Genomic DNA, 20,276 nt, shown 5'->3' on the forward strand with positions numbered 1-20,276 from the left:
CATCCAGTTACTGCCAGTCAATCTCCAGAAACGGACCGGTGTGAGGCGATGACACGACCTCTCAGGCGCGCTTTAGGACTGTGTGGTGACTTGGGAAAAAAGAGTAACTAACGACAAGAGGAGCCATTTACGTTCATTCATTTTGCAGACGCTTTTATCCACAGCAAGAAGCAAGCAGTTAGAAAAAAAACTAAGAGTGCATGTATTCGTGTATTTATTTGTTTTAATAAAATAAAAAAACAAACAAACAGATAAAACTGAATTAGAATAGTTCGCTAGAGTTGGAGGGTCAAATAAAGACCATAATAAATATAAATAATAATAATAAATAAGCTTTAAATACACACACACACACACACACACACACACACACACACACACACACACACACACACACACACACACACACACACACACACACACACACATATATATATATATATATATATATATATATATATATATATATATATATATATATATATATAAATATATATATATATATATATATATATAGATATATATATATATATATATATATATATATATATAGAGTTGAGGCTCAAATAAAGACCATAATAAATATAAATAATAATAATAAATTCAACAAACAATAAGTAAATTCCGATTACACAATAATTATATATATATATATATATATATATATATATATATATATATATATATATATATATATATATATATATATATATATATATTTATAGTAAAAGGATAATCGTCATAATCATCATTATTACATAGAACGCTTCCATGCTCTTATTTCCCAGCCGGTGTGTGTTTATATATATATATATATATATATATATATATATATATTTTTTTTTTTTTTTTTTTTTAAGAGTCCCTTTGTAGTCCTCCGCATTTGATTCATACACGCCTCTTTTAAATTTTTAATTGTTAATACATTTAATTAGTGAATTATTATTATCATTATAATTACATGCTTTGTGTTTTCCGCTCTTATTTCGGTTTTCCGCTGCGCACCAGTGCTGTGTTTTCCGTCGACTGTCCGACTGTGGGCGCTTTTCGGCGGGTTCCGTTAAAATGGCGCTGTTGTTGCCAGGAGCTGAAAGACAGCAGATGAAAAGCGACAGCGGTTAAAAACCCACGGTGGACCGTTTCTGCTCGCACGGAGGGTAATATATACGAGCACAATGGCGGCGCTTGATCAGAAATCGCCCAACGTGCTTCTGCAGAATCTGTGCTGTAAGATCATGGGCAAGAGTGAAGGTAAAGACACATTTCATTCAGCCTCACAGCTGCCAAAAATGATTAACTTTAGCATGTGCAGTGGTGGACTAGGCTGTGAGTCTTGATTAAAACGGATAATATGATATGATGTGATAATGTTTGTGATGGAGAGTCAGATGATGAACAGACGGGATGCTGTAAGCGGAAATGCTTGGAAAACATCTGTGGATGCTGGATAAAACAGGGCCCCTATTTCAGATGGCTCTTCTTGTCAACACTGTGATGCTTTAAACTAAAGCTGCTATCTCATCTGTTTTCAGCTCACTGCTGCTTTAATATTTAAAATCAAGGCTAAACGCGTCTCAGAGTCCACAGGAGACATAAACAAACGAGAAACAAACATTCATTATATTGTTGGACAAGAGACAGCCGTAGACATACCAGAAGATGATCCCTGCTTTCAGTTTCCTAAAAAGAAGTCAATGTTTTATTATGCATGCGTAATCAGATACTGATTTTACTCTATAGATTTTGACATAAATGGCATGTAGAGCTGATATTGAGCTGAATGTGACTTCTTCTATATGGGTTTAAAAATGCGTTGGTGTTTTAGAGCAGCTTTATGGGCCTGGTTGTTCAGATGGTTTATAATCTGTTGTTTGTGTATCTTCTGTCAGCTGATGTGGCCCATCAGTTCCAGTATGCCGTGCGGGTCATCGGAAGTAATTATGCACCCACAATCGAACGAGATGAGTTTCTGGTGTCTGAAAAGATTAAGAAAGAATGTGAGTAATCTAAAACCCTGTGCTTGGTTTATTCAAGTGCAATTATGCATTCAGGAGACTTTGATTGGACAAGGCTTAACAAAAAGGTTTGGTCGATCAGTGTAGTAGTTCCAATTAATGCAAAACACAGTGTACATAACACTCAAACCTATATCCATTTTGCATATTAGTTATCAGTCTTCCAAAAATAAACATAATACTGATCGATCTATAGTACAGTAGTGGCCCAAATATTATTGTAGTATCCTTTAATATGTCTTATTCAGATTAAGTTCCAAAAAATCTATTTTTGAATTTTTTGCAGTGCTGAAACAAAGACGGGAAGCAGATGCGGCCCTCTTCTCTGAGTTGCACCGAAAGCTTCAGACCCAGGTCAGTATTCAAGCTCATCATCAGCGTATAAGGTCTATTATTTCCACGTTATACACGATACATATAGATTAGATCTAATAGACGGCATGTGGTGTGTTTAAATATGCTGATTGTTTTGCTTCTGGTGAACAGGGTATATTGAAACATAGATGGTCCATCTTATACCTCCTGCTCAGCCTCTGTGAGGACCCAAGGAAGCCGTCTAACCGTGTTCCTGTACGTTTCTCCAGTTTTTCTGCAGATACTGCACAATAATGTAACGAAAATGATTGTATGTGAGACTGATTCTTCTTTGCCGTTCACAGGTGTGTAGTTATGGAGCTCTGCTTGCCCAGGCTTTGCCTCGTGATGTCCACTCCACCCCGTTCTACTACGCCCGGCCCCAGAGCCTCCCGCTCAGCTACCCAGAGCGCTCAGCCACTGCCCATAACTCCAGCATGGCCACCAGTGGCATCAGCAGTATGGGAGTATTCTCAATCAACGGGCCCGGGCCGACTCCTCCGTCTCTGCTCACCGGGTGAGTGACAGTGATGGACTGGCTTAGTTTGTCTTGTTTTCCATAGAGTGAAAGCATACAGCGACCTTGGGCTGTCAAGCTCAAAAAAGAAAAAGTGCCATAAAAGTCATACATATATCGCACGTTACACAAACTTAGGTGTCAGTAGTGCAAGACGACATGGATACTTTTGTCATGTGATTATGTGAAATTGGTGGTGGGGGGGGGGTTTGTCATTTTTAGGTTTTTGCCTGTTGCCTGTAGGCTTAAAAAATTAACTGAATCATTCTTCAAAATTTCTCTTTTTGTTCTGAAAGGTCATTATTTACAATAAGAAAAATAACTGAATTTTTATTTTTGAGGTGAACTACCTTCAATGCACCAATGCGGAGGCTGCATTTATTTGATCAAAACTTTGATCAGTTGTTTTCTATGTTACTTAATTAGAAATCATTGTAATATTTCTGAACATGGAGAGCTACATTATAGTATGTTTTATTATACTATACATTCGCATGTCTCTAAAAAGTGAAGCTGTGAAAAGTAAAAAACAGTATAAATTTGTTTGCATGTGCTACTTGGTCTTGCATGTGTCTATACCCAACATGACTAATATTGCTTGCATTATATATTCTTTGAAAATATTGCACACAATGTATTTTTGATCATGTTTTATTGTGTTTAACAGGGTGCTTTAACTCAACAGCGGCCTTTGACAAATCATATTGGGTCTTCTATAGTAATTTATCTTTCAGTGATGCAGCTGTTGTATTTGCGGCATGTTTAATTGAACTGCCGTACACTCATCTATTATTAATGCTGCTGTCTAGCACCTGCAGCACTTAAGATATTTTAAATATGGCCATGTACTCCAAGCCCTGAATTAATTGATTACTGGATCCATTTCACAGTAAATCTGTTGAACCAACGGCATCATTAAAGTGTCTGAACCTCAGTGTCATTATTTGTTTATAGCTCACCATTACAAGGTAATTAGTGAATTCCCACTGGTTTTGCTAATGGGCGAACGAGTTTGAAGGAAATGGGGGTTCAGATGTAAATTAATGTAGCACATAAGACAATGCAAACTTTTTTTTTTTCTTTTTTTTGACCTTCTGTAGTAGAGTTTAGTGATTTTAATGAGAAAAGTAGAGGTTTTCAGATGAACTTGAGTGTATTAATAAGAATCTTTTGCCACTTTTGTAATTTTCAGACCTGGACCCCAGGCTGTCGGTGAGTCTATGAGAGGGTCTCGTCTCGCCTGGACTCTCCCGGTCTCCAGTTCACCCTCTGGGGCAGCTGCTGCCCCTCGTCCCCCCAGTGGACCCTCTTCCGGTCAGGCACCCAAACTCCCACAGAGACCGAGGCGGGAAGGAGATGGCAGTGGTGAGTGTCTGTAGAGAATAGTAGGGAATAACTGGGTGATTATATGCTAAAATAAAGTTAGTATCTATAAATATAAATAGTATAGTATGTATATAAAACAAAAAAGAAGGGCATTTTATGCTGTAGATGCCATAAACAAACTATTATTATATTTTGCTAAATTTTTTCAGTCGTATTTAGGCTATTGTTGATTCGTTAATTGTACTTTACATTAGATTTTAATGCATTTGATCCTTAAGGTGTAGAGAGAACTATTGCAGAGGTGTTAAAGATGCAGTTGGCCGCATGGCACCTTTCTTTGTGACAGATATATGAGTGTGACCTTTACAGCACTTTAATTTAAATTCTCCCTTTTCACTATACTTTCTATCTCCTCTGGCCCAGCTGAGATCGGAGAGGCTGCTCTCGTTCGAGACATTCTTTATGTTTTCCAGGGAATAGACGGAAAGTTCATCAAGATGTGCAGCCCAGAAAACTGCTACAAAATTGATTCAAAGGTGATTCTTTATTAGCTGTGTCTTCCTTTCATTCTGGTCTTTCTCTTTTGATTTTTGTAGCTCACTCGCTCAGACTATATAACTGTTGTAACTAGGCTGTTTAGAGTTGCTGGGAAGCATAAAGGAACAGTCAAATTAAGCTTTTTAAAAAGGTGCTTGTCACATTTTTGAGCCACTGTCACAATAATGGTTAGCATTCTCAATGCTAACTACCATTTAAAGTAGGAGTACTTGTAATCGGTATAGGAGATAACTAACTAAATTAGACTTCGGACACCGTATATAGTTTTTAGTAGTGTATATTAGCATAAAATGATGAATGAAGAAGTAATGTTGCAAGGTTGTTTTATTATTATGAGTGTAGTTTAAATTTAGCAAGAATATAATCATAAAAATGAACTTGCTTTGTTGTAAAACTGATTTTTAATTACCTCTCATTTAAAAGGCACCTCAAGTAAAAAGCTTATGAAAGTTTATTTAATCAAAATGTACAACAAATGGAAATTACTCGGGCCATTTATAATGACTGTATCGTGAAGAAAATGAACAAAGGGCTCTTACTAGCTTTTTATGTTCTTCATTTACTTTTTTTATCCACTTCAGCTACAGTACAAACACATTAGATGTCAGACTGAAATGCTGGGAAGTAATTATGAGCAGAAGGTTCTAGTGTAGACTAGAGCTTCTTATAAAAGCACTTGTAATGTGAGTTCTTATTAAAGTTAAGTAGGAGCACCTGTAGACAGTGCGTCATGGGGAATATAGAAGCATTGATCTCATCATCAGCTGCTTCTCTCTAGCTACAACTCACGTGGCCTCGCGAATCCATTTTAGCCAAGCTGCTCCTAAGGCTTGTGTTTTTTTTTTTTTTATTATTATTATTCCTGGCAGACGTTGACCGTGAATCAGAGTTAATCGATCAGATGTCTTTTTTTAAGTGACACTTTTAAAATGGTCCATCTATTTATTTGAAAAAGAACAATCTGCTCTTTATGTCCATTGAGGTGGATAAATAGACACACACACACACACACACACATATATATATATTATACCTCTCATAAAGTCTTACAATCAAACTCAATTTGAATTTAATTTTTATGTGTTTTAATGAGTACATAAATTACAGAATCTGTTTATATATATATATATATATATATATATATATATATATATATATATATATATATATATATATATATATATATTATATAAAAAATCTGAAGGTATTTCTTGAAAATGTTCAGATGCCATTCGTTATCTAACCTAACTACTCTATGGATCATTGTTGTAAGAATTAAATTTTTTGCATATTCCGTTGCAGTTCTGTGGATATACGTAAGAAATAACACATTCTTAGGGTAGTCAGTCTGAGATTTGCTGTAGCTTTTTTTTTTGTCTTCATCTCACTCTCCAGGAGAAAAGTAAAAGGACTGGTTGTCTGTTTGCTAAGCGCTTGCTTTGAAGGAATCTTGGTGACCTTTATAAGTGAATACTTATTCAGAGGCTTAAAATGGGCCTTTTATTAAAAGCTATTAAAGTGTTTTTATGTTGAATGGAATGATGATGCTCACAGAGACCAAAACAAGTGAAAGCCAAGATTAGCCAAAGCCATTTCTTCAGACTGTTGAGATGTCTTTGCCAATGTGTCACAAGGGTACATACTGGCCAGTTCACACACAGCCTACACGAAAGCACACTTTCATTTCCACAGATATTTAATTCTTGCAAATAAACACATTCTAATCATTTTGTCTGCTATTATGGGATCATAAACTCCTGCTGTGCGTGTTGTGAGATAGTAAATAACTTTGTTTTGTCTTATAGGTGCCATTGTGTAAGTCTCTAAGAGACACCAGTAGCAGGCTAGCAGAGCTCGGCTGGCTCCACAATAAGATTAGAAAATACACAGATTCCCATAGCCTGGATCGAGCCTTTGGCTTAGTCGGACAGGTAGGAAATGTGATATGACAGGAAATGAACATAACCCCTACACAGATCTTATAATGAAAGTTTATACATTTGAATTTTTATGTATTCATTTTTACAATTAGTATTTTTATTCAGCAAATATGCATTAAAGTTGTCAAAAGTAACCGTAAAGGCGATTTTATATTTTACTATATATTATTATTTTTTTGAACTTTCTATTTATGAAAGAAAAATGCAATTTTAGCAATGACAACATGTTTTTTAAAGAGCAAATCAGCATATTAGAATGATTTCTGTATAATTATGCAACTTCACCATCACAAAAATAAAATGTTCACTAAATCTAAAATAAAAATTGTTATTGTACATTTTACTCATTTGAAGTTTGCTATACAATCTGTGTGTATGCGTGCATGTACTAATATTTAGTACAGTATTACTGTATTTACTCTATTTTTAATGCAATTAAAATAATAGAAACTTGAACATTTGTAATTCAGGTATTTCACACTCTTTAATTTCCTGTTTTTATCCTCAGAGTTTTTGTGCTGCGTTGCATCAAGAGCTGAAGGAGTACTACAGATTGTTGTCTGTACTTCATGCACAGGTGAGTATGAGACACCACTTAAAAGCGCAGGCAAAAATGTGTGTTTGACCCTGAAACATCTGTTTACTCAAGCCGGAATTTTCCGCCACTGGTTCCTATCTATAACAGTCTGCTGGATAATATAATCAAGTAAAGCCTTGACCAGTTTATGTACCCTGTCTGAAATAACCCTGTTGTGTGAAAAGCATACTTAAACATCCAAGCATGAGAACCAGCAGCATTTCAGTGGAAAAGCGGTAACTGACGTGTATATGTGTTCAGCTCCAGGTGGAAGACGATCAGGGTGTAAACATGAGCGTGGACAGCAGTCTGACTCTGAGGAGACTGCTGGTGTGGACCTACGACCCCAAGGTTCGACTGAAAACACTAGCTGCTCTGGTGGACTACTGCCAAGGTTAGTGGTGGTACATGTCATTAATGAGATCAAATCTGCAACGCGATACATTTCAAATGCAGTCTGTGTAAATGTCAGACTCCTGATCATATTTCACAGGAATAAGGTGCATTTAGTGCAAAGATTTGATTTCAGATAACTCTCTCAGGGCGTAAAGGAGGAGAGTTGGCCTCAGCTGTACATGCTTATGGAAAGACGGGTGACCCTCACATGAGAGCGTTGATCCAGCACATCCTTGGTCTGGTGTCCCACCCCATTCTTAACTTCCTGTATCGCTGGATCTACGACGGAGAGCTGGAGGATACGTACCATGAGGTCAGAACTGCTTGTCTTTGCAAAGTCACTCCCAGATATCCTTGCTAGAACTTGCTGGATGTGTCCTGGCTGTAGTTCATTAATTGAGCAGGTACTCTTAAGTCAGCACACTGCAAAACTATGTACTCTTATCTTTACAGTGCCTGTCATGTAGACCTGGGCTAAATATTCAGAATTCTGTTATTTTGCTGCCAGTTTAGATTTAGGTGAATATCTTGTAGTTAACTTTGATTTAATTTGGTTGTTTAAATTTCCTGAGGAGTATGTAATTTTCTTCAAGTAAGAGTGTTAAGACAGATTTTTAATAGTGTCTTTGATTTTACACCTCAAACGTCAGGTAGGCTGACAATTTGATTTACCTCCACGAATTCAGATTTGTGTATTTATTTATATGTGATTATTTATTTATATTTTGATTTAGTTTTTTAGCTGCTGCTGGTTTTTTTTTTTTTTTTTTTTTTTTTTTTTTTTTTTTACATTTTCAGTTTTTAATTAAATGTTTTATTTTTTATAAATGTAAACATTTATTGTGTTTTTGAAGTTGTTTTTTTGTTTCATTCATATTTGATTTGATTTGATTTGATTTCAAATCAACACTGGTTCCGACTGTCCATTTTAATGAATAGATTAAAAACTCTGATTCAGCAATTGACATACAAATATACAAATAAATAACAATAAAGTATTTTACACATTATTTTGTATTTATATGCATACGTATATTGTTCCTTGAGTTAATTTAGTGTAAAAAAAAAAAAATCAAAGCATGTCTTTTAATTCTTGGTTGAATTGTAAAACAAAATACCCATTAATCAATACAAAGTTAATAATTACACTTAAACTAATTAACTTTATCGGTCTTTGTTCCACCATATAATGGAAGCCAAGCTTAGGCCAGTGTCCTCAAATTGACTGTTGACTTGTTCACTGTTGTGTGTCTGAGAAAACAGCTGCACTTGAGTGTGATTTAGTGTTCCAGACACAGTGAACCACAGTCTCCTACACACAGACACCCAGATGAGGACAGATGAGGGCGCGCTAATGGGCTCGTCTCCTTCTGCTTCCTCTATGGCCTTCTGTCTTTCTTTCCCTCCACTATTACTCTCACATCTACTTCTCCTTGTCCTCCACCATTACCAAATAGTGTCAATGAATCTTTCTTTACTTAGTCTATGCCCACTCGACTAAGTCTGAAGTCGTCGGGCGTAGAAGAGTTATCGCCCAATCAACTCCCAGTTTCCTTTCCGCCCGGGTACCAATCAGACGCTCCTGCCTGTAATCACAGGATTTAATCTCGCCCTCGCTGAAGTGTAACAGGCTTTTTCACAGAGTAAGCACTGTTGAGGGCGGAGGTGACGGAGAGGGTTATATCACTAATGTACCCGTCGAAGCCGCTCTCCTCCTGGGCCAAGGGTTTACGAGCTCCTCGTTTCTCTCGGCATCGTTATTCTTGGCAGTTGTCATTTTAATAGTTGGCGTGTTGAAAGTACTGATGTGCTCTTCTGCGTTCGTCCCTCCATTTGTGTAATTACCACTGAAGGTCATTTGTTGTGTTGCAGCAATAAATGACCAGTCCGTGGAAGTAATTTATTTGACATTGAGCTGTGTAAATATTACGAGTTTGTGTTACGGGCCGTAGCATAAAAACTTTTTTTTTTTCAAAACATACTGACTATCGAAAACCTGTATTCAGTTCTTTGTAGCTTCAGACCCAACGGTGAAGACAGACAGGCTGTGGCACGACAAGTACTCTCTGAGGAAGAGCATGATCCCCTCCTTCATCACCATGGATCAAGCCAGGAAGGTACAGCGCTTACACCATGAGAGTGCATCATGTATCTGCATTTCATAGTACATTGTGCACTTTACATTGACGTTACATCACATATCGCTAGTAGATGTTCTATGAACAAGACCTATCAACACCAGTCAAACGTCTAGAGAACATTTTATAGAAGATTCTGAGCATTAAAAGTGGACTGGGATCTATACATGCATATGGAAGATAATATGAGCATACACAAAAAAAACCTGAATGAGTAAAAGAGCACAGAAATAATATTTGTTATAGAACAATTAAAACACTTAAACATTTATATTATATATGTAAAATATGCATTGTTATTTTGATCTATTTCTACCTCATGAATGCGGTAAATATATATGAGCACAGACAATATTATTAATATAGCGTTATTATATAATATTATATTAATTTAATATTATTAAAAATAATGTAACTAGAATAATTTATATTATAACAAGCACATTTAATAATCTGCTTAATACATATACAAAATACTATACATCAAATTTTATGTATATAATAGTTGTTATTATTATAATTGTATACATTGTAATGCATTTCTTACCCTTATAATTATACCATATTAGAAAAATATTTAATATTTAACAAAATATTTTCTAATATTTAAAAATAATTATATAAAAATAATACACTGAAATACAGTGTGTATAATGTATTTTATGTATGAGATTTATTATAAATTCTTAAAAATAACAAATACGATTTAAATCATACGTATTACATAGTACAAATATATAACATTTTTATTTAAATATATAAAATTATATATATATTTAGTGGTAATATTTTTAGAATTATAATGCTTGTTTATTTGCTCATTTTGTTGAAATGTGTGCAATACAGTATATTAGAGCACACGTCTCCTCATGTTGGACCTAACCTTTTATCAAGCACCCAGTAAACACTAGGAAGTGTGTGTTTTGCACAGCCAAGCACCACTTACACTTTCTTCCCACTTTGGTTGTTTAATGCAAGACATTAACTAATATTGAGTCACTTTCCGACTGAAATGAGCCTATGTTTTCTTCTCTTCTGTCCTTCTCCAGGTGCTACTCATTGGCAAATCCATCAACTTCCTGCATCAGGTATGCCACGACAGGACGCCGCCGGGAAAGATCATGCCCGCCTCCAAATCCACCGACTCTCCCAAAGATGGTGAGCTAGCGCTAATGCAATCGCTTAAAATAGCCGCGTTTATGCTGGCTAATGCAATATTTGTGGCTATAATGGCAGCTATTAGTTAAATAACCTGCTGAAAGCGAGGAATGAAAAAAGAGGAGAGAGAAGGATTGATCTGTTGTGGAGGAAAGTGCTGTTTTTGACCACCTGTCTATGGTGTAGTTGTGCATATCGATGCTGGCTGTATTTAACATCTTCGCTAGCATGCCTAATCAATGCTCTTAGCCTCCAGCGTACACCTGTCCTTCAGTGTGATTCTAGAAGGTTCTTTATTTTCTGGTGTTCTGTTCTTCTCTTTCATTCTCTGCATTGACTTGTGTTTCGTGTTTTTATTTTTCTGACCTTAAAGCTGTTTGGTTTTTTTCATGTTTATCTTTTGTATAACCTCGCAAAAATGTTTTATTAAAAGGTTTCTCCAGCGATATTACACTTTCTTCAGATGCTCATGACACATTATACATGCTGAATAAGCACTCATAAATTGGAAACATCACTGGCCCACCATGACACTGTTCCACACCATCATTTTAAACCTTTTTGACCTACCGGTACTTGATTTGTCTAGATCCAATGTGGAAGTGTTTTTGGTGGTGGGGGCTTTTTTCTTACAGTTTAAATTTTTTTTACAGAATTTAAATTTAAGTGACTTAACTATTGTGCGATTTTTAAAAATCACAACTAAAAAAATAATTTGCTGCTTTGTGGATAGAAAACAAGATGCTAGATGCTGAATGCTTGTTAACTACAAAAAGATTTCAGTTTCAGAATATATTTTATTTGTATTTTTTCAACCCCTCTTATAAGTTCTGTTTTAGCCCTCATTATTTATTTGAGTCTTTGTTCAAATTTTTAGTTTATTGTAACCCTGGTCACTGCTTATTTGCGTGTAAAATGTCAGCTTGCAGTAAATTTCTGGCAAGGATTCACCAGAATTGTTTATTTTCATTTGTAGTTTTTTTTTTTTTTTTTTTTTTTTTTGCTTTGCCTCACTTTTCTTCTTTATCCTTTCATTTATTTAACGCTTTTCTTTCCACTTGTCCTGCTCTTGTTCTCTCTCTCTCTCTCTCTCTCTTTCTGTCTTCCTTCCTTGCTTTTATTTAACACCCTGTGTATCTTGTTTTTAGCGGCAGAGCTGTTCACTGATCTGGAAGGGGCCTTTCAGAGTAAGATTGATGCTGCATATTTTGAGACCAGTAAGTATCTGTTGGATGTGTTGAATAAGAATTACCAGCTGCTGGAGCATCTTCAGGCTATGAGGAGATACCTGCTGCTGGGCCAAGGAGACTTCATCCGTCACCTCATGGACCTCCTCAAGTAAGTGTGTGTGCGTGTGTGTGTGTGTGTGTCTGTGTGTGCCCATGAGTGATCTCTCTTTAAAACCTAGATGTATTGCTTGATCTGAGTGTGCTTGATTTCATTGCTGATTTTTTTTTTTAACAGATTAATTTATTTTTTTGAGTCATTAATCTTTCTACGCCTCTCGCTCTCTTAGGCCAGAGTTGGCGAGAGCTGCCACCACTCTTTACCAACACAATCTAACCGGTATCCTGGAGACTGCTGTCAGAGCAACTAATGCCCAGTTTGACAGTCCAGAGATCCTGAAGAGGCTTGACGTACGGCTACTGGAGGTACTTAGAGGGGACCGAGTCAAAAACATTAAACTCGGGCTGATGGTAAATGTATATATTACATAATTGTCCATCACTGAATGTGGATCTGGTGTTTTGTTTTGTCCAGGTTTCTCCCGGGGACACTGGTTGGGATGTCTTCAGTTTGGATTATCATGTAGAGGGGCCCATTGCCACGGTAAATGAACTCTTTTGGCATAAGCCCAAAATGAACTTTATCCAAATTCTGTCCTTTAACTCTGACATTGTGCATGATGTATTTTTCCTCACCAGCAGAACGCTAAAGTCCAAACACTTTTCTGCTCACTTAAAGTGGGTCTTTACTGTTAGACCATAATACATTATGGTTTTGACCTGGGAGAGATTGAAAACATTAAACAATAAATTCTAAAAATGCAAAGTTTGTCTAGACGTTAGACACCAAGATTAGATTACTTGAGACTTAGACTAAGGGCTATCAGAGTGTGGGTCCAAGAACTAAGCACTAAAGTTCACAGTGAGCAAGTTATTCATCAGATACTATTTGTTTTTGTTGAAAAATATCATTTTTTGACACTTTTATAAGCCTAGTTTGCAGTTGTTGTTGTTTTTTTGTAGTGTAATCTGTGGATATTGCTGCATACAGTACATTGTGATACCTAAATTCACGTGCAGTCTTTAAAATGATCATTTAATTTTTTTTATTTTTTATTATTTAATCTGTAAAAATAAAAAAGGTTGACATTACAGTAAAATATGCACAGCTGTGGTTACCAGATCTTTACCTGTAAAAATATTTTAGGGTTTACAGACTTAAATTTAAATTCACTGTAATACACACAGTATTATAAAACATATATAGAAGATGCATTGTCATTCACACAAACGCCAAACATCATCATAGTGACACACGATACTGAAATAATGCAATAAATATTCATTTAAAAACATCAGACGTAACGTACAACCCTAATGAATATAACTGGTAAGAAAAAAATAAAAAGAAAGCATTCAAAAAATGATAAAAATTTGACATGACAGTAAAGTTGTTCCAAATTGGCCAGAAAGTTTGTTTTAGTGCATCCCTAAACGCATGTCGTATATATGTGTCAGGTGTTCACCCGTGAGTGCATGAGCCACTACCTGCGAGTGTTCAACTTCCTGTGGAGAGCCAAAAGAATGGAGTACATCCTCACAGATATATGGAAGGGTCAAATGTGTAACGCCAAACTGCTGAAGAGCATGCCGGGTGAGAGCAGTTTTCATCGGGTTAGATGTTATAAAACCCAACTTGAACTGTTTGCGTGATCTAAATACGACGTGTGCTGTGTATTTGCGCAGAGCTCTCTGGTGTGCTGCACCAATGTCACGTTCTCGCTTCCGAGATGGTTCACTTCATCCATCAGATGCAGTATTACATCACATTTGAGGTACGCCCCTCTTTATGTTCGGCCTCCTGTTTCTCCTTCCAACATTTGAGCTGGATTATTTATCATATTGCGTCACTAGGTGTTGGAGTGCTCTTGGGATGAGCTGTGGAATAAGGTCCAGCAGGCTCAGGACCTGGATCACATTATAGCAGCTCATGACGTTTTTCTGGACACCATCATTTCTCGCTGCCTGCTGGATGTGAACAACAGGGTATGATGCGTTTATCAGGGTAACGGTGTACCGACGCTGATCCCTCATGCTCGTCCTAACTCTGTTGTCCTCTGTGTGTGTTTGCAGTCTCTGTTGAATCAGTTGCGCGCAGTGTTTGATCAGATCATTGAGTTCCAGAATGCTCAGGACACTCTGTACCGCTCTGCTCTAGAAGAGCTGCAACTACGCATCCAGTTCGAAGACAAGAAGAGACAGAGGGAACAAATGGTATGTAAATCAAATCAGTGCTTTTCCACACATTTAAACGCATAGAAAATGAATAGGTAATAATAATAGTCATTATGCTTTTAACCTGCAGCCTAAAATATATTTTGACAGGTGAAATAAGAATATTATTTTTAGTGGCCATCTCCACATGAGAACTGGATTATTTAATATGGGTTCAGTTTAAAGCACAGCATCACTTATACTTGCAACATCTTGAGATAAAAACTAGTCCAGTGGTTTTCAAACCTGTTCCTGGGGACCCACAGCTTTTGCATGTCTCCCTAATTTACACAACCTGGTTCAGATAGGTCATTAGGTCATTAGGAACGAGCTCCATGAACTCCGTGTGCGTGTCAGATAAGGGAAACATGCAAAATGTGGAAAACGAGGAGCAACACTGAAAACCACTGAACTAGTCTGTCTCCAGCTCAGTGAAACTTCATGTTAACTCATGTAATTTGATCTGTATGGAAAAATAAAGTACGTACTTGACCCAGAATGTCTTGCCCTGTAGATTTCTGTAATGCTGTAGACAAACATTATTTGTAAGTAGGGTTGTGATGGTGAGGAGCAGTTGTTCGTTTGAGCTTCCCTCGCTTTCCTTCGACATCAAATGCTTGAATTCAATTCAAGCAACAGCAAAATACGCAGAACACAGAACATTTCTTAACAAAATGAATAATACACCATGATTTATGCCTAATATGAAATTAAAATGTAAACTTTGTGTAAGTTATAGGTATACAAAACTAAAAAAAATAAAGAATGAGGAACTAATAATTATGAAAGGTGAGAAAATGAAAGAAATGGATTTTTTTTTAACTTTCATTATCATCTAGATTGATTGGCAGAAGTCAACAGGCTTTTCAAAATCCAAAATATTTGAACAGGCGCTTTTGCATTTCGTTTTGGAACTCTTCTATCATCTTGTCTTTTTCACATCATTGTTTTAATTGTCTCACTGAACTGAATGATTTTTATTATTATAAAAAAATTCTGAACAACGGTGTGGGAAGTGACACAAGCAGTGTTGCATCTTAACAACGGTTTCACCGCCAACACAGTCTATCACAGCAAGCCTACTTATAAATAAGAAATAAAATTTAAATTTTTTGGTCTGAAAATTGGTCACAGTTTCCACAAGCATATCAAGCAGCTCAACAGTTTTCATTAATTATAATGACATTGATAAAAATAAGAAATGAGCAGCAATTCAGCATATCAGAATGATTTCTAATAGATCATATGAGACTGGAGACTGGAGAAATTATGCTTAAATTAAGCTTTGCACCACAGCAATAAATAATCTTTTAAAATACATTATAATAGAAAACAATGTAATAGCAATAATATTAACAGTATTACTGGTTCTACTATATGTTTGATCAAATGAATGCAGCTTGGTGAGATGCACATGTTTAAAAGCAAAAATGGCCATTGCTGTAACCTGACGTTCAAAGAAAGCAAGACTACTTATAGGCCAGAACATTACTAACGATTAAGTCACCATGTCCAGAGGATCAGTCGCTTTAAGGGCGTCAGATTATCTCTATGCAAAGAGAATTATGTTCCACTCCTTTATTTGACTCTGGAAAGTGGCCATTAACAAATTTATAGGCCAAAAACGAAAGAGGCTGATCTTTTTATGGGGACGGTGTTAGTTTTCTATTGCAATTGATTTTTTTTTTTCTCTTGTCAGCTAAATTGCTGTAAACAGAAGTGTGTGTATTTGTGTCTCTCTCTCTCTTTTCTTGGTTTGTTTAAAGCTCTGTTTCTGTGTTTCAGGGCGAGTGGGGTGTAACAGCAGAGCAGGAGGCAGAAGAGAACAGACGTGTGCAGGAGTTTAAAGACACCATACCAAAAATGTGCTCTCAGCTCAGATTACTCACACACTTCTATCAGGTACCCTACCCACTCTTTCATACACTTTCATACACTTTTAATATGCTCACCCAATAAACCTTAAATCATTTCATGCATGCAGGAAAAAGTGCTGAACCAGCAGGTATCGGAGCAAGAGAACATGCTTAATGGTGTTCAGTGGGGCGTTTTATGCTGATCCAGACATTACTACTTTTACAGTCAAACACTTAATGTGAATCTTATACAATTACAGCAGAATGTGCTTTATACTCACCACATATAATGCCTGATAATACTAGATCATAATGTAGAATGAACATTGATCATGTTTAGGCTATATGAACAATTTTCTGATTAAAGCCCCTATTATGGGTAAATCTTCATTCTGGAATGATTAAGAGCTAATTGAATATCCTTATAATATGACTGTAATCAGTATATTTGGAATAAACTAAAACAAGCTTCTTGGGCTCTCACTAATTGTTATAAAACGTCTATATTAATTTAACACCTTTATGTGTGTGTGTGTGTGTGTGTGTGTGTGTGTGTGTGTGTGTATATATATATATATATATATATATATATATATATATATATATATATATATATATATATATATATAATATATATATATTTTATTTATTTTAACAATGTACAATTTTTAAGGACAATTGACAGTGTATAATTATCAAGCACCTGAAGTTCATCTAACCCTGACATGATTGTTTCTATTTAGGGCATAGTGCAGGAGTTTCTGCGGCTGCTAATGACAAGCTCTGATGAGAGTCTTCAGTTCCTCAGTTTCCGTCTGGACTTCAACGAGCATTATAAGGCCCGTGATCCGCGCCTGCGGCCCTCGCTTGGGGCCACTAGAGGGAGACGAAGCTCCAACATCTGACCTTGCAGACTTTGGGAAAGTTAATGTTATGTGGTTGCTGTCAAGAGACTGTTTATTAATAGGGCTACTCAGAACTTTTCTGACGCTCTGTAAGAAACTCATATAACAGGGAAACTGTTTATAGGATATTCTATTTCAATGTCATCGCCAAATAACTTCAGTCACACACAATCAACTATCTAGTGATTTTAGTGTAATTGTCAGTAGCACAAGGTCACAGGTCTGTGGTTTCTTTTTTTTTCCCCTTCAGTTAATGTGTGAATATTAGTTTTTGTAAAGATTTGTGTTTGGGTTTACATTTTGGTAATATTTAAATCCGTATTATTCACGTTTCTTGGTTTTGTAAGGCCCTTTCTTATTTTCCGCTTCAACGTGAGTTTGTGTCTTAAAGTCTCCTGATGTTGAAAAAAGACAAATGTGATTGGCTGTGAAGTCGGTCAGTTTATCTGGTGCATATGTGGCATCCTGTGGTTCTGGATCAGTGCTGAAGGAGCCTTTTTTCATCTTTCAACTCCATTTTCTCATATATATATATATATATATATATATATATATATATATATATATATATATGAATATATATATGAATTTTTTTTTTTAGGTTTGTAATTAAACAGGCTGTGACCTTTTTGTACTGCGTGTATAAAAAACAAAACAAAAAAAAAAAACCTTAAATGTCAACCAGTTCTTTAATTTATATGAATGGACCTGTTGAAATGACATGCACTTAAATGAACTACATGACCTCTGTAAGATCCTGTAAACTCACCTCATTTCATACATGCAAAATCAGTTACCCACAATGCTGTGTGATCTTATCGAGCCTCAGGGTGATACTGTGAGGACAAAGTTGATATTCTGAAGTATTGGATCCTTATGGGCAAGACTGTAGATTACTGTTGTAGTGTTTATCCCTCCCTTGTCTTTCCCATGTTCATGAAATGTACTGATAGAAGTGGCTTGGTAAAGCTGGTGAAAATCTGTCTCGCCCTCTTCCCCTGTGGTGCGCACTTATGTGGAGAAAATGAAAATTGACTGAAGAATTCCTTTTTGTCCTTGGCTTAAGTGGAAAAGACAGTGACGCGTCGCAGCAATGGTTTTTATAGGTCTTTTAATGCGTTGCAGGGATTTAAGGGTTAAGCAGAGTAAAATGATTGTCCATTAAAGAGTTTGAAACTCTTTCTACACTGTATAGCACATGTGTACAAAGCAGAATTCAACATGAGCAAACATCCTGTCATTCTTTTCTCGAACAAATAAACCTTTTTATATAAAATAAAAATGAGGTCACTTTTCTTTTGGTTTTAAAGGTAAATTCTAGTATCAGTAAAGGTGTGCTTCATAATCAAACTTCGGATTTCTTTGGATTTATCTATATGGACTTCAATATTGAAAATATTAACTTCTGAACAAAAATTTGTTTTATTTGGTGTATTTTTTTTTGAGTTTGTTGCAGTTGTGGCTTTCTGATTTTATTGCCTTATTATAGCTACAATGAAACCATACAGCTGAAAACATAATTGTAATGAAAAGCTTGGTTAGTTGCAATGGATTGTAAATTTATGTATATCACTGATGTAATGCTTTACCATATGTTTACAATATAAGCTTTACATTATAAAGCTGTTTACAATATAAGCTAATGCTTACGGAATTAAAATGTGGTCCTGGTAAAGCTTATATTATGGAGATAAAGTATCCCCACAAAGATTATAAATCATAGATAGAAGGTTTTTTGTAAGGGTTTGTACAGTATAAAAACCATTATGTCTGGAATAAAACATGGACACCTAACGTGTGTGTGTTCTGGTATATATGGATTGAGGACACAAATGTGTATAATGACATGGGTGCTACAGCGTAAACATTGTTTATGAGGACGGTAGGTAGGTTTAGGTGTAGGGCCAGAAAAAATACAGTGTTTGTAAAGAATAAAAACCATTACACATATGGAGGGTCCCCACAAATAACAAATGTAAGTGCTTGTGTGACCTAACAGCCATGTTTGATCAACTTATCTCTATTATTAAAACTGCCTCATCTTGTTAGAATGGTAATTTTGCCAAAAAGTGTATATTTTATTAATTCATTTATATTTAATAAAATAAAGAAGAGTTAATAAAAAATGTTTTGCAAGAAAATACTGTTTAGCTGTAGATGTACTGTACAAAATAAACTGCTTAATTCGTTTAAAACATTTTTTTTTTAGATTTTTAAAGATGTTCTACTGTAAATCTTCTGGCTTTTAATGAAAGATAATTGTAAAGCTAAATATACTAATTAATCCATTGCATCATTAACATGGATTGCTTCCTATATTTGCGTTTTGCAAAGTTTCATATGAAAACCTTTATGCTTCTTCTTTAGATGAAGCTAGGGTAACATTCTAATAATATAGTGCGAAAGCAGATGCATTGGTGGGAGGGGCCTGTGCAGAACTACATCATTCTGCCCGGAATTTCAGAACAGCCTGGTTCAAGAAAGATGGAATAGTTTTTTTATTATTAGTTTTATAGGACGGAAGGTGGGGAATTAATGACAACAGAATGTCAGGAGGCCAGTTTAATGCATTTCTCAGCGACTCTCCTTTTTACGGGTGTCTGTCTAACGTTTTAAAAGATGGCTTCGTGTTACATTCTGAAGTCAGGGAAGGAGCTGTTGAAGGGGCTAAAACTAGCCGCTGCAGCAGCACATACCATCTAAGCACTGGCCTGCTTAGTTTTAGTGATTAAGTGCGGATCATATGTCGCGTTTTATTATGCAGTATTGACTTTACTGATACTAGTTTTCGGTGTGTTTTGACCAAATAGTTAGTCTCCACATAACGCTAATTCAACGTATCTTGTAGTACTGCTTCTCGACCACAAGATGTCGCCATGTTCAAAAACACAGGATCTCTGGGCTCTTCTCACGAGAACATAACGCAGGTACATAATGCAGCACTAAAGCCATCCACGCTACATGCATGCGATTTGCTTTAACAGTAGGGAGACATTCAGCTGTTTAATATTCAACTTACTCGCAACATACCGGAAT

The 20,276-nt window shown here is 35.9% G+C and overlaps 1 protein-coding gene across 1 annotated transcript; it reads left to right on the forward strand.

Moving 5' to 3' along the window:
* The first annotated feature begins 1,007 nt into the window (after positions 1–1,007).
* On the forward strand, positions 1,008–18,522 carry tubgcp3 (tubulin, gamma complex associated protein 3). Its single transcript, XM_043248691.1, has 22 exons — positions 1,008–1,251; positions 1,890–1,997; positions 2,302–2,369; positions 2,502–2,585; positions 2,675–2,886; positions 4,079–4,251; positions 4,636–4,748; positions 6,576–6,701; positions 7,219–7,287; positions 7,549–7,681; positions 7,830–7,996; positions 9,690–9,800; positions 10,871–10,979; positions 12,128–12,317; positions 12,496–12,631; positions 12,741–12,809; positions 13,724–13,859; positions 13,952–14,040; positions 14,120–14,251; positions 14,339–14,479; positions 16,265–16,381; positions 17,079–18,522. The coding sequence occupies exons 1-22, from the start codon at positions 1,176–1,178 to the stop codon at positions 17,238–17,240; spliced, it is 2,721 nt and encodes a 906-aa protein (XP_043104626.1). The 5' UTR covers positions 1,008–1,175; the 3' UTR covers positions 17,241–18,522.
* Positions 18,523–20,276: the final 1,754 nt, after the last annotated feature.

This window comes from Puntigrus tetrazona, chromosome 1 (genome assembly GCF_018831695.1).
Source record: "Puntigrus tetrazona isolate hp1 chromosome 1, ASM1883169v1, whole genome shotgun sequence".
NCBI classification, from domain to species: Eukaryota; Metazoa; Chordata; class Actinopteri; order Cypriniformes; family Cyprinidae; genus Puntigrus; species Puntigrus tetrazona.

Coding starts and splice junctions, on each gene's coding strand:
- tubgcp3 (XM_043248691.1), top strand. CDS start 1,176: ATGGCGGCGCTTGATCAGAAATCGCCCAACGTGCTTCTGCAGAATCTG. Junction 12,632..12,740: donor TTGACGTACGGCTACTGGAG/GTACTTAGAGGG, acceptor TGTTTTGTCCAG/GTTTCTCCCGGGGACACTGG. Junction 13,860..13,951: donor ACTGCTGAAGAGCATGCCGG/GTGAGAGCAGTT, acceptor GTATTTGCGCAG/AGCTCTCTGGTGTGCTGCAC.